The sequence below is a fragment of the Pipistrellus kuhlii genome, unplaced genomic scaffold (genome assembly GCF_014108245.1).
Source record: "Pipistrellus kuhlii isolate mPipKuh1 unplaced genomic scaffold, mPipKuh1.p scaffold_m20_p_2, whole genome shotgun sequence".
Taxonomy (NCBI): Eukaryota; Metazoa; Chordata; class Mammalia; order Chiroptera; family Vespertilionidae; genus Pipistrellus; species Pipistrellus kuhlii.
The window spans coordinates 63,096,719-63,112,368 of NW_023425515.1; the positions used below are offsets into that span (position 1 = coordinate 63,096,719).

At 39.7% G+C, this 15,650-nt stretch overlaps 1 protein-coding gene across 1 annotated transcript in view; it reads left to right on the forward strand.

The window, feature by feature from the left end:
- The window catches only part of MORC1 (MORC family CW-type zinc finger 1), a 146,038-nt gene extending 130,874 nt beyond the window's left edge, over positions 1–15,164 (forward strand). The window contains exons 23-26 of the mRNA XM_045583783.1: positions 1,218–1,305; positions 3,305–3,358; positions 10,471–10,665; positions 14,489–15,164. Of these exons, the coding sequence (XP_045439739.1) occupies positions 1,218–1,305; positions 3,305–3,358; positions 10,471–10,665; positions 14,489–14,641 (490 nt within the window). The 3' untranslated portion in view covers positions 14,642–15,164. The remainder of the gene's footprint in view (positions 1–1,217; positions 1,306–3,304; positions 3,359–10,470; positions 10,666–14,488) is intronic.
- Positions 15,165–15,650: the final 486 nt, after the last annotated feature.

A 15,650-nucleotide genomic window follows, 5' to 3' on the forward strand; every position in this document is an offset into this window, starting at 1 on the left:
TCTTACTAGCCAGACAAATAATTCTGCAGAATGTGTGTGTTGGGGGAGGGGTTTGGGGTGTACATGTGTGTTATGCAATGCTGAAAATTTTTAACTTTTCAGATTGAATCTCCTTAAACCTATAAATAAATATTAGCACAATAATATACCTAGAATACCAAGAATGTCAATTGTATAAGAAACAGATGTTTTGCCTTTTGTGTGCCATATTATTTCACAGTTGAAAAGTTTTGTCCGTCCCTTGGATATTGTACATAAGGTTCTTGGAGCACTTCAACATAAAAGCAGTATACAATTTAAAGATGTGTAACTATACGTGTCTAGATTTTATGTTCTCCCCGGAATGAAATATGTGTCATGTAGGTCAGTGATCGCTAACCTTTCAGACCTCGCGGCCCACCAGTGGACCGCCGACCACCAGTTAGCAACCACGGATCTAGGAGATTAATCCTAGAAAAGCTGTCTTGAGAGAAGGGAGAGTGCCACTACCTTTTGCCAAATGAAGCACCTGTTAGCACAATGGCCATCCCGGTTTGGGAAGAGCAGGGTCCATGTGTGATTTCTGAGAATGTCCTGGAAGGCCCAAGGAAAGGGCTTCCTCTGGAGAGTTAAGTTTTATTTTCTTAGGGAAAAAAGTCAGTAACCCATAGCCTGTTTCCAGGAATTTAGCAATGCTGAGTTCTCTTCCCAGAGCACTCGGAGGTGCTGGGCTTTCCTGAGTTGCTTGGCTATGGGTAGGAATTGTGAGCTTTTCCTCCCTCCCTACCTACCTCCATCTCTCCCTCCCTCCTTTCCTTTCTTTCTTCCATAAACTTTTTATTTTAAGACAAGTGTAGGTAGGTTCACATGCAGTGGTAAGAAATAATACATAGATCCCCTCTACACTTTACCTGGCTTCTCCCCATGGTAATGTCTTGGAAAACAATGGGAGAGGATCACAATAGGGACACTGACATTGGCATTGACAGTCAAGACACAGAACCATTCTGTTACCACAAGATTCCTCCTATTGCCTTTTAATAGCCATACCCCTTCCTCTTCCAGCTTATGCTTTTGAAGAACACTTTAATGCCAGTGGTAAAACAGTGTGGTGGGCATGAATGTTCATGTTTGCTAAGATGTTTAACACCCAGGAGTTAGAGCCAGTCTGACAGATGAGTGCTCTGTCTCTCTCTTTTCCTGGTGCATTCCCATCTCTGCTGTGCTTTTCCCCGCAGGGAGATTATCCTATATTTCTTTCCTGAGTATCAGCTACCATCAGAAATTGGCTACTCATCTGTGGAGGAATTTGTGGCAAGCTTGGAGGTAAGCCGTTTTTTTGTGGAACTCTGAGGGAATGACAGAAGGGCGTGAATTTAATTTTCAGTGAAGAAAAATGTGAAGTGTTCCCAGTAAGAGGCTCTAAGTGAATGAAGATGGGGACCTTTATGCTAAATGGGTGACTCAATTAAAACCAATGTGGTCAAGGGTTAAATAAGCTTCAGTAAGATCTTGCAGACTGAGAGCAGTAGGTTGCAGAGATACTAGTAAATGGAAATGAGACATACCGTATTTTCCGGCGTATAAGACGACCCCTAATTTTACAGTTAAAACATAAGTTTAGGCCTATATTCGCTGTATAAGACTACCCCCCACTTCCGAGGCAACACCAGTTCTTTTTTTAATTAAATTTTTAATGAATGACATTTTTCGAACATACCGTAATATACCTTACATTGATACGATAAATGGAAGGTCTCTTCACAAATGGCAATGCCATGAACTTGACCGAGAAACAGGAAATCCAAAAGAGAACATTAACAATGATGGCATCATCTGGAAAGAAAATTACATGAAGAACTTGCAGAAAACACTTGTTTGTGACTGACTGGGATGATAAGAGGTTTTTCTAGGCTAGGGGTGTCGAACTCAATCAGAGAAAGGGCCAAAATCTAAAATCCAGCCTAAATCGCGGGCCGAATGGTTTACTGAACAGTCATAAACTGTTATTGTGATGGAAACACAGCGGAGTGCAGTGATGACAGCGCGGTGGGGGCCACATTGCAAGGCCTGGCGGGGCGGATTTGGCCCGCGGGCCTTGTGTTTGACACATGTGTTCTAGGCAGAGGAGCATTGTGAGCTTAAAATCCTCATCATGTTCTTCTGACATCATAAGTTCATCAATGACCTCTTGTGGTACATTTGTAAGATATACTTGGCGTATAAAACGACCCCCGATTTTCGGTTAACTTTTTTTTGTTTCAAAAGTCGTCTTATATGCCAGAAAATACGGTAGTCAAACTTCCTCCCTTGCATCAAAAATAGAATTTTTGTCTCTCAGATCACTTCATCAGCCACCTCAGTGTCTTATTAGAATCACTGAGACTTCACCTGAAAAGATGAAAACAATGGCATTTATCAAATCTATTCTCAGAGACAGACCATATGTGAAGGAAAGGAAAACTTTGCCCAGTTACCTGGGTGGACAGGGTGAGGCTCACGCTGTCTTACACTGGGTGTCCTCACGCTGCCCCAGTCGCCATAGGCCCTGGTGAGGCTTACAGTGAGGAGTGCAGGCCCACAGCTCAGAGCTGCTCCCACTGTGGAGAAGGCCAGCGTGATGCAGAAGGTAGGGGTGTCTTTCCACCCTCATGCTCAGTGTGACTTTTGGGAAGGATGGGTATGTGTGGAAAGACTGTCAGTGAAATGAGCACCAAATTATTAATTTGGCCAGAGTGCCACGTGCTTTAATTTGATCCTAGATGAAGTCCTTAGTTCTCTAATCTATAATCACTGTCTTTGCTTCTTCACCCTGTGCTCTTACCTCATGGTCTTCCTCCTGCTTCTGACTCCACTGCTTCACTGTGGCTGTCCTGCAAGGCCACCCGTGACCACTGTGCTGACCTGTAGTGGTCACTGACTTTACCTGACTGCTTAGGTCTTCAATACAGTGATTCCCCCACCCCCGTCTATTTCTGCGTGTTCCCGTCTAAGAAATCCAGACTCCAACTACCTTATTGATATCGCTTTGAATATTTATTGTTTTTCATTTACTTTTTCTTCATCTTGATTATGTTCTTTGCATTTGGTTTAACCATCCTGTATTAATTATTTGGACTGCCTTCATCATTTTTTTGGAATGAGGTAAGGTATACCTTAGTGAATTAATTTAATTAGACACAGGCTTAAAAGACCCTCTGTATTGGTGTTGGCCAGTTCTAGGTTTTGATGCTGCTTTTATACTAGATATTGCATGTTGTAACTGCTGTAGACGGCTGATTCTCTAAAAGTTAATATCCTGTTTTATTATAATTTATGAAAACAGCTGGAGCAGTGCACAGAGCAGACAAACAGAAAGCTGAAAATGTGTTTCCAACAGGTAAGCTTCCTTTCAATGTAGTCATTTATATTCTAAAAGATCCTGTATTCCAAGGGAGAAATAATACACATTTCCAAATGTTCTGTTTGGAAGGAAATAAAATTTGCCTTCACTTAACAAGATGTAGAATTTTGAATGTTAAAACTCAAATGTTTTCATAGCATAAAGCTTATGAAAAGCTTAGAATATGATTGTTATTTGTACTAGAAACAAGACATTCTGAGTCTTTATGAAAGATAGTCACTGACTAAGCCAGAAATTGATCATAGCTTAAAGTTTTAATTACAGTTAAGTCCTCTCTTAACTTCATAGATGGGTTCTTGACTCTAAGTGAAATGCTGTTGGCTGTTGATGTAAACAAGAGTGAAATTCCTGTGAGATCTCATCTATGTTATAATGAAACAATGTTGAACGAAATTATTATATTTGAGGACCTGCTGTATTCTGGACAAGTTCATATTTCCCTGGGTTGGTTTGTTTGTTTAGCATCCTATCAGCAGTTTTTAAAGTTTATGATTTTTTTTCATTAGAAAAATAATTAGTGCTACTAAAAAGTAAAAGAAAAAAATCATTCATAATCCCAAACCATTCCAAGATCACTGCTGTTACTATCTATTACCATTTTAGTATATTTCATTCATATTCTCTCTCTCTCTCTCTCTCTCTCTCTCTCTCTCTCTCTCTCTCTCTCTCTTTCTTTCTATATTTCCAATAATACTGTATATCTAGGTCTTAAAGATTTCCTGGGGTCAGGGGGAGAGAGAGTCCATAGAGTCATTCAGTTCCATTACAGAAATATCTAAAAAAAATCATATGGAAACAGATTCCAAGATGTAAACTCCAACCCTAATCCCCAAATGAACAAAGGGAGTGAGTGTTGGAGCCAAGACAACCGGAGATTCACAGATTCCTCAGAGGCCACAACATCTAGAACTTTTCATGACACTAAGATCAATGTTGAGAGGTTACTCTTCACTGACACTCAGGTTTGCTCAAACAGGTACATCAGCTCCATCATTAGCAAATATACTAGAATCTTCTTCCATCTGCTAATGCTGTTAAAGAGGAAACCACTCAAAATAGCATCCCTTGTGTTAAATCCCAGCATACCAAACCTAGATTTAATACCTTACCTAATTGCTGATGTAACCTCTCCCTGGAAATGTATTCTAAATCAACCAACCTGGAATTTTCTAGTCAATACCAATGAAGTAATTTGTCTTATGGCCCCTCCTCACCCCCCTTAAAAAGAAAAGGCAATCTACATAGTAAAACCCTGTTCCCTTCCCCCACAAAAGTTATCTTAGTCTAAAAATAATCTTTTCTTTTGTTAGTAAAAAAAGCTCCCTTGCCCCACCCTTCTTTCTATAAAAGCCTTCCATTTTGTCCAACCCCTTGAAGAGCCCTTCTTGTTACTAAATGGGATGCTGCCCAAATAATTGCTTAATAAAGTCAATAATATCTTCAAATTTAATGTTAATTTTTGTTTTGCTTTTTTAACAATGCTTACAATCATCTTCTGGGAAACTATCATAACAACATGCAAATTTATCAAGACTAGGAGGTGAATGGTATCCCCTGAAGTTATGCAAAGCACAACTGTAAGCAAAGGCATTGCCTCATCTCTTTAGTAAGAAATAGAGTATATTTGAATAATCTGGTTTTATAAATGAAATAGAATTGTGAAATAAGTTCCCAAAGACATATAACTAGGCAACCTTGGAATGAAAATTAGAACCTAAACCAGATTTCTTGTTAGAAAGGCTGTATTTGAATTTTAGGGTATGCCTAAATGTCATATCCTGGTTGATATATTTGCCTCTGACGTTTCTGATTGAGTATCTACTGGACTGTGATAGGCATAAATGAAGGTGTGTTGTAGGTCTTAGTTTCTCATTATTGGTCAACTGAAAAGTGAGTTTATTTTCTGAATATATGTCTTGTTGAAAAAGCAGTAATTAAACATTTTTAGCTTGAAGACTTAATTATCAACATTTCCAAACTAGAATAGAATAAAAGACTAAGTTTAAGTTTTCTTTTAATATATTTTACCCTATGTTTACTGAGTGGCCAGATTATTATGATCTTTGAAAGCATAATAATCTGGCCACTCAGTGTGTGTTTGTGGATGTATATTTGTGTGTGTATAGATATATAGATATATAGATATATAGACATATAGATATATTAGAGGCCCAGTGACTGAATTTGTGCATGGATGAGGTCCAGTCAGCCTGGCCAGGGGGAGGGGACATGGACAGTTGGCCGGCTTGCCTGCTAGTCAAACTCCTGGTCCAGGGGAAAATTTGCATATTAGCCTTTTATTATATAAGATATACACTGAGTGGCCAGATTATTATGCGTTCAAAGATCATAATAATCTAGCCACTGAATATATATTATTATCATCTATATCTATATATCTATATATCTATAATCTATATCTATCTATCTATCTATCTATCTATCTATCTATCTATCTATATAAAAGCCTAAACAACTATCCAGTCATCCTCTACTTTGGGATTGAAAAAAAGAAAGGAAGGAAGGGAGGGAGGGAGGGAGGAAGGGAGGGAGGGAGGGAGGGAAAGAGAAAGAGAGAGAGGAAAGAAGGAAGGAAGGAAGGAAGGAAGGAAGGAAGGAAGGAAGGAAGGAAAGAGAGAGAGAGGAAGGAAGGAAGGAAGGAAGGAAGGAAGGAAGGAAGGAAGGAAGGAAGGAAGGAAGGAAGGTAGGTAAGAGCCGAGACCGGTTTGGCTCAATGGATAGAGCATCGGCTTGGGGACTGAAAGGTCCCGGGTTCGATTCCGGTCAAGGGCAGGTACCTTGGTTGCGGGCATATCCCCAGTGGGGGGTGTGCAAGAGGCAGCTGGTCGATGACTCTCTCTCTCATCGATGTTTCTAGCTCTCTATCTCTCTCCCTTCCTCTCTGTACAAAATCAGTAAAATATATTTAAAAAATAAAATAAAATAAAATCCCTTTGGGGATCCATTAATTAAAAAAAAAAAGAAGAAGAAAGGAAAGGTAAGGTAAAAGGTAAGGTAAAAGGTAAGGTAAAAGGTAAGGTAAAAGGTAAGGTAAAAGGTAAGGTAAGGTAAGGTAAGGTTTGGCCTTGCTTTAACTATCTCAGTTTCCCTATTCCTCCTGCCCTGAAATTTTTCTAGCTTCTCACTGACCTATAACAGAACCACCATCCTTTATTTTTTCCTCACACAAGCCATCTAGTCTATCCAGATTGAAATTATTCCAACCTACTAGACTAGGCTGCTTCTGAGCCTTTCCCTATTCTGTACCCCAGAATACTTTTATGTACTCTGCCAGTCCGCAGTTTGCCTCTTGAAATCCTGCCCACCCCATGTAGGACCTGGCCAGTGTTGCCTTCTACATCAAGCCTTGCTCAGTCTTTCCAAGGGAAATTAATCTTGACTTTCTGTGCTCTGAGAGAGCCTTACAATTTGATTTTAGTATTAAATTTTCTGCCTTGTATTATAGTACTTTGTGGTATTTTTTTTCTCCACAAACTAGATTATAGAATCTTTAAAGTCACCAATCCTCTCTCACCAAACCTTGTATACTGATGGCATTCAATGAGTAACTTTGAATGCATCTGGGTCTTACTATTTGTGCGTTGAACTTAAGTTTATTGCTTGGGAAGAATTCAGGTTTTGATCGGCCACAATTCCTCTGCAAGAGGAAGTTTATCCAGCATAATTAAGCTTCTTATCTTGTTAAAATTATCTACTCACCTTAAAATGTCAATACAACTGGAAGTCCTGTTATATGGAACTTTAAAAGTTGTCAAAATTGCTACCTTTTATGGAAACCTCCTAGAAATGTTAACCTAAGAAAGGCAGAAGAATAAATCAGGAAACAACAGACTGGTGGTATTTGAAGGAGATATAGTATGCTGGTTACAAGACAGTGAACTTTGAGAAATTACATATGACTTTGAATGTAATGTGCTATGTAAACATTCTTTTTCTTTTTTTAATATATTTAATGATTTTGTACAGAGAGGAAGGGAGAGAGATAGAGAGTTAGAAACATCAATGAGAGAGTCATCGATTAGCTGCCTCTTGCACACCCCCACTGGGGATATGCCCGCAACCAAGGTACATGCCCTTGACCGGAATCAAACCCGGGACCTTTCAGGCCCCAAGCCGACGCTCTATCCATTGAGCCAAACCGGTTTCGGCATATGTAAACATTCTTAATGTCATACCATATTAACAATGTTGTCTTTTCAACTTTTTAAGTGATTATAGATACACAAAAATTTACAAAATAGTAGAGGTCCATATACCCTTCATCCAGTGCTTATAACCTACATAAATATATAATTACTAGAGGCCTGGTGCATGAAATTCATGGGGGGGGGGGTGTCCCTCAGCCTGGCTTCCACCCTCTCCAATCTTGAATCCCTCTTCCAATCAGGACTGCTGGCTCTTAACCAGTCACCTGCCTGTCTGCCTGATTTGCCCCTAACCACTTCTGCCTGCCAGCCCAATCACCCCCTAACTGCTCCCCTGCTGGCCTGATTTATGCCTAACTTTTCCCGTGCTGGCTTGATTGCCCCCAGCTGACCTCCCCTGCTGGCCTGATGGCCACAACTGCCCGCCCCTGCTGTGACCTGCCGCCTCTGCTGGGACCTACCTCCCCCATGCTGCACAAAGCCTCGGGATCCCTGGCCTCACCATGCAGGGTGGCTGCTGGGTCCCACCTCTGCTGTGTGCACAACCATCTTGTGACAGCCATCTTTTGACGGCCATCCTGTGATGGCCATCTTGTGACAACATGAGGATGTGACAACCACCTTGGCTATTATTAGTATAGATATTACAATGTCAAAACCAGGACAATGAAATTGGTAAAATATGTGTCTCATTTTATCATGTATGCTGATTTCTGTAACCACTAAAACCAGGATACAGAACTCCCATTACCACAAAGATCTCCATTATAGCCCTTCCTCCCACGCACAAATATGCCTAACTCTGGGCAACCACCAATCTATTCTCCATCTCCAAATCAGGATTTACCATGTTTTTTATAGAAATAGAATCTACAGTATGTGTCACATTATGATGGGCTTTAATTGCTCAACATAATGCCCTTTAGGTCCATTTAAGTGTGTCAATAGTGTGTTCCTTTTCGTTGCTGTTGTTTTTCTAAATATTGTCTTTAATATTTTATCTATTTTTTCAATTTTATTTGTTTTATTATAATTGCTTATATAAAAGAGGGTTTTGTGGCTATTGTTCAGCCTGGCACAAGTTGTAAGATTCTGGAGTTCTGAAAACTAAGAAGCATTGATGGCTGGTGACACCTGACCTATCTGACCTGTCCCTATTCCAGCTAAATTGAATTATTTTCCCTACTCCACCTGCAAACCATGGGGATGTCACTCCCTGGGTTTGACTGAAACCTCTGTAGGAAGCATCTGTGAAACTTCCTGGAGGAGGTGTTGTAAGTCATCAGCTTTATGTAGGTTGAACTGAGGATGTTTGAAAGTAGATTCCCCTCCACCATCTCAGAATGTGGCCTGAATTCCAAAGATTGGCCCACATGCCTGAAATCCCCTTACTGTGAAGGCTACTTATCTGCTCTCCTAACTCCCCAGTATTTAGGCCTCACTCTGTGGCAGGCATTGGAAATGCAGAGGTGAACAATACCATTTTTTTTTTTTTTTTACTTTGAGGTAACATTCTAGAGAAAGGGATAAACACACAAATAAAACAGTGCAGTTTCACATAATGATAGATACTAAACACATAAACAAACAAACATATAATGGGATATGCCATAAAATAACTGCAGGGCCGGGCATTGACAGTGATGGTGTATGTTGGGAAAGGGAAGCTTTTTGGTGAGCACAGAATACCTGAGCCACATTTCAATACAGACCCGAAGGAAAGAGGCAGCCTTGTCTAAATTTGGGGTCAAACTTTCAAACAGGGAAAAATATCGAAGGTGAAAGGTTTGAGGCAAGAATGAACTTGGTGTATTCCTGGAACAAGACCTAGAACTCAGGAAATAGGTAAAAATAGGCAGAGTTAGGTCAAGGCTTTCAGAGTCTAATTCCTGGTGCCTCACACCAGAAGCTGGTTGAGGGCAAAGACTGAACCTTATGTCTTTGAATTACCTATTATTAAATTCAATGCCTCAAATTTAGGAAATAGTTGGAGAGTGTCTGTTTGTTTGAAGGATTTTTTAGAAAAAGAAGAATTTAATGATGAGGTCAATGAGTGCAAAGGAGACCATGTGGACAATGTGTGGCAGGGCCTGCACATATTATTGAGTGCGGTGGAGAGGGATGAAAGTGAAAAGGTAGACCCAGAAGACAAATAAAGCTACCTTGCAATTTTCCTGGCAACCCATTCATGTTAGTGCACAGAATTCTCATTATAAAAACTTTCACATGATTATCTAAAGAGAATTTGCCTTGTATCTATTTCTTTTCTCAGAATATTCCCTGGTCCTCTCAAAATGTTGACACAAACAATTAATGTCATTTTGAAATGGGAAGCGTTTGTACTCTGTATTACTTATCTCTACTCTGTGAGTGCCTCACGCGCAACATGAGCTCCTAGAAAGCAACCAAGACTCTTGAATGAGCAAGGGTTATAAGTGTTAGTGTATGACTGTACTCTTTACATCGGGGAAAGGGACCCCAAGAAAGCAATAGACAGCACAGGAATTCTTTTACTGTAGTTGCTGTGCTTTTCAGGTGCTCAGACTTGAGTTATAAATAACACAGTGTTATCTGCCATGAAAGCCCCGAGTGGCTGACCCTGCTGTCATTGTCTATGAGATTCTGGTTCTGTGGAGAGTTAAAGGGACCCTCCCCTTCGTGCCTTGAACAAATTCAACCAGTACTGGGTTCCTTCTTCATTCCAAAGCTTACTGGGCTATATTATAGTTACTGGACTATTATGTATCTTCCTTCCTTTTCTTTTTATTTCTTAAAAAAAAAATCAGATTGTATGTACCTTAAGTTCACGGAGTTGACACATAGTGTATATGCAGGTAATTGAAATATAAAATAGTTTTTCTGATATTAGGGGGGAAAGTAAAATTTAAAAATATACTAAGACTTAAAAACAAACATTCCCAGATCCAGGATGTATACATGGCCCAATATGAAAAAAACCTGAAGAGAAAAATGCAGTCTATTATCTATGATGCCAACATAAGAGGAGTGATTAATGAAATATCTCTGATGCAATGTGAACAAAAAAGAAAAGTTGCTGAAGATAGACTGAATAATCTTCGTGTAAAACTGGCAGCATTGCTGCAGAAACTGCAGCTGGTAAGTGATGGGACTTTGAGTGGTGGGAATAGACTTTGTGGATAGAGCACTCAGCTAGCTTCCTCTCCTAACAGTATTATCTATTTACTGACCTGGGACAAGTCACCAACCTAGCCTTTACTCTCCCTATAAGAATATTGAAATGACAGATAAATGAACTTTGAAAGTACATACTATCAATAGAACATTTTTAAAGGTTCGTTATTCTCTCTCTCAACAAAATTAGAATCTTGTCTTGTGCTGTTGGTATAATTTGATTACACTCAGGTCTCCTCAATAGTATGTTTCTAGTAGGAAATTTTTTTCTAAATCTTTTTAGAAAGCAAACTGTGTTCATTAATCCTGATATATAAATAAAAGTAGACTCTTCTAATCTTAGAGTGTAGATTGGAGAGGTCAGGAAACACCATGTATATATGGACTATGTATGTATAGTTTAGTAGGGGTGTCGAACTCAATCAGAGAAGGGGCCAAAATCTAAAATCCAGCCTAAATCGCGGGCCGAATGGTTTACTGAACAGTCATAAACTGTCATTGTGATGGAAACGCAGCGGAGTGCAGTGATGACAGCGCGGTGCGGGCCACATTGCAAGGCCTGGCGGGACAGATTTGGCCCGCGGGCCTTGTGTTTGACACATGTGGTTTAATGCATAAAGAATTTGGCTTCTAGAATTAAGGTGCTCAGTGAAGCAGCTGAAAGCAGGACAAATGATTAGCATCCTCACAGGAAAAACTCAATTACTAGAAAGCCTACAGTTTAGGACCCACCTGACTTAAATGCGTATTCTCTTACATAAATAAAGTCTTCTATAAACAATTTCACCTTGTCAGTCTTCCATGTGAATTGTTAAAGTTGTAAATAAAAGAGTATAAGGTCTACATTTTTACATATATTTATTTCTACATTTTTACATTCGTGTTTATTTCCTAGTAATGGCAACAACTGAGATTCACCATGGGCCTTTGTTGAAAATGTAACTACGTGAAGATTATTGATTTTTGTAGAAAAATATTAAAACTATAAAATTAAAATAAAGAATTTGACTACTCTAGTATGAAAGTACATACTAGAACATTTTTAATGTTAGGTAACATTAAAAATTTTATAGTCTACTATATTACATAGAAATGTTAGGTAAAACACATAAAAAATTAAAATAAATATAGCCAAGGTTGAAAAGTCTTTCTGTAAATGCTAGAAATAAACTGAGAAATCAACAGTGAGCACATGGTATTTTCCTCAGAAAGATCTCTAACCTGGGACACAGACAGGGCCTTCCTGGACCATGGAGGGTGCAAGGGTGGGGCTGAGTCTCTCCAGCGAGTCCTGACGGGGAGGACTGAGGCTTGTCTTGCCAGGAAGGGGTTTGGGGAGGGACATGGATTTTGAAGGCAAAATGCCTGGGTTTCAGTCCTGGTTGTGAACATTTCAAGCTAATAGTCCATTTGTTCTTAAAAACTAATAAACATATTTTGTTTTCTCTGGGGTTTTGTCTTATATTGAATGCAAAATAAAGTGCAGAAAATACTTTTGCTTAACTGAAGTAGAGAGCCAAAAGAGAAGACCCCTCCCCACTTTGGGTGGTCTGGCAACAGTTAATGTTTCATTATTAAAATATAAAGTCAGCTAATGCTGCTTTCACATGATGGTAATTACATTTGTGCTTCTATCAGTGGTACTAAATGAGCCTATTATTCAAGTTGGTTTATTGCTGTAAGAGTGGGATGTGAGTGCAGCTCCTTTTGTTTCTTGTGGCTGTAAAGGGTGGGAAATATTTTTATGGGCAAAAGGTCTAATAGAAAGGCCTGGCATATGGTAAAGTTTCAGTCATAATAGTTGTTTCACTAAGAAGGAAAACTAGAGAGACCAAAGAAATTCTATATCATAGAAATTGAATATCACTCTTTATAAGAAAAGTTCATAAAATATTCTCAGAATAGCAAATGTGTACTTGGCCAAGGGAAAAAGAAAGAAACAATAATCTCTCTCCTTCTCTCTCTCTCTCTCTCTCTCTCTCTCTCTCTCTCTCTCTCTCTCTCTCTCTCTTTTTCTCTTTGGTTATTTCTCACCCAAGGATATTTTCTCCATTGATTTTTAGAGAGAATGGAAAGGAAAGGGAGAAACACACACACAGAGAGAGAAACATTGATGGTAAAGAGACACATTAGTTAGTTGCTTCCTGAAAATACCCCAAATGGGGCTTGGATCTAGTCTGCAACTCAAGTATGTGCCCTTGACCAGAATCAAGCCTGGGACCCTTCAGTCTGCAGGTCCATGCTCCAACCACTGAGCCAAACAACTAATTTGCCCTTTATGCCAAACCCCTGGGCTCTCCCCAAAATAGAGTAATTATATAATTTAATTTGCTTTCTTCTCAATGTTTGGTAAGGAGGCAAAATGCTTTAGCCCACAAAGTATGATACTCTTTAGAATCATTGGAGATGGACTCAAAAGTTTCCTGCCCAAATAATATGCTCTCATCCCCCACTTGAAGTTACCATTTTTTACTGTCTCTGATTGCCAGAGCAATTGCAGTGGAAGGGCAGGGACTTGAGGTGAGGTAGACTCACCAGCAGACACGGCAGGCACCTGAAGGGGCTGGGAACCCACCTGAAGTTCTAGGAGGACGTCGAGTCCACCAGGCAAAGAGCAGTATTCAGAGGGTTAGACTAGACCAGTGGTCAACAAACAGTGGCTTGCGAGCCACATGTGGTTCTTTAGCCCCTTGAGTGTGGCTCTTACACAAAATACCACGTGCAGGCATGCGCATAGAGTGCGATTGAAACTTTGTGGCCCATGCGCAGAAGTCGGTTTTCAGCTTGGGTGAGTCTGTTTTGAAGAAGTGGTTAGAACACTCAAAGGGCCAAAGGGCTGCATGTGGCTCGCAAGCCACGGTTTGCCAACCACTGGACTAGATCAACTAAGCCGAGAGTGGTCAGTATCAGAAAGGTCACACAGATACTCCCCAGGGTCAGTGATATCAATACTGTGGCACCTATCTCCAGGAATAGGGTTACATCACAAAGCTGGGACATAATACAATTTAGTCTTGTTAGAGGACCAAGCAGATCCAGGGCAGTGGGAGCAAAGCATGGAATCAGATAACAGATGGAGAAAGTAGGATGGTGGTGTTACACCGTTGTTGGGAACAGTAATATCATTGGGATTGTTTCTGAAAGATCCTTCCTAAAAATTATCTTTTCCATCACCTCAGTTGGAGAGCGGGTTGATCCTATGGTTGGGCCTGAAGAGAGTGAGATTTAGGTCAGTCAAGAAGGAGCATTTGGTCAGCTGTTCCTGGATTAAGAAGCCCAGGGAAGGAGAGCATGAAATTAACTCGGAGATCTGGTGGGGGGGGGGGGGGGGGGAAAAGGGGGCCGATGCGGGCAGCAAGCCAAGCATTGCAGGGAAAGATGCTGCAGACGAAAGAGGAGAAACAGAGAAATCAAAATTTTCCTAGTCGTCCGTTTTGCTTATAAGGCTAAAGATTCACGAATTTTTAAAATGTGAGGTAAGAACCTATGACAGAGAAAGATGAGTGAGGGGTGGAGGAGGGGCTTTAGGAATAAAACAACTAATTAAATAGAAGTGGGGGGAAAACAGTGAAATTATCCTCCGCTAAAGAAGAAAAAAATTATTCAACTTTCTAACCTCTTGAAAGCATAAAATGGGGTTAAGTGTGAAAACATTTTGAAAAGTTAACATTTTTCAGATGCAAGGTGGGTTGTGATGTACATGAATCACAGAGAAGACTGTTCAGAGGCCACCTTGAACATGGTTGTGGCTTGTTTCCCTGCTATGACTGTTGCTTTTCTTTTCTAGGGAGGTCCAGTAGGAGACATGGAGCAGTTGGATAGTTACTTAGAAGCTTTGCTTAAAGAAGGTCATCTTTTGGGGAACGCTTTCAGTAAAGGGAGTACAGATGCAGGACATGATCTCCCTTTAGGGAACAATGAAAGTACTTCTCAAAACTAAAAGTCAGAAAAGCCATTCCTTTCTTTAAAATGCTAATAAGAAAAAGGAAACTTACTTTCAAAAAAATATTTCCTCTTGTACTTGTTATTGTGAAGTTCGTCCTGTTTGACACTGAAGAAATTGTACTAGTTATACTTTGGAAATGGAGAGTGATGAACAATTTACATACTTCCCGTCCTACTCCCTAACTCTTTCTGTTCTTTCAGAAACTATTTCTTGAGTTTTGTAATTCCCATGTGAGCAACTAAGAAAGATGGAAATGCCATTTAGGCTTAAATTTTGGTTTTATTTAAAAGACTGTAAAAACTGGAAAACAGTGATTATCAAAATCTATACACAAAGAACTACAGAATCACCTCCTTCTGAAACTTGTGTTAAAAAAGACAGGAATTATGCCCTTTCTCCACCACAGCTAATACTCAACAGAAAATACAAATATTCAAAAACCTTTGAGCTATTGTATAGATGTCATAATTTTCTTATTGAACTATTGTAAAAGAAACACTCTTCTAAGTATGATATGAACACATACGTAAGCATTGTACTTTTACATTTTCTTTCATAACTGATTTTTTATGTTTGTTTAGAAATGCCTGTTGCATTTGGATGAAAACAATAAATACTTAATATTTATTTGTGGAGTTGCATATTTTAATTTTATGTACATTCACAAAGCATAAAATTCAGAACTTGTGAAGTGGCATATGATGCAAATTCTTCACCCCCTGCTTATACTTGGCAACTTATTATAATAGTTTTCTCAAGAGGCATGCTTTTACCAGTTCTTGTGAGTTCATTCAAGTGAAATCAGTGCATATATCGATAAAACCATACAAATCATTATATAGATACTAGAAGCCTGGTGCATGAAAATTCATGCACTGGAAGGGGGTTTCCCTCAGTCCAGCCTACCCCCTCTCACAATCAGGGAGCCCTCAGGGTTGGGAGGCAACCCGGCGATCAGGGGAAGGTGATGCCCCCATCACACCTCTGCTGCTGCCACTGCTGG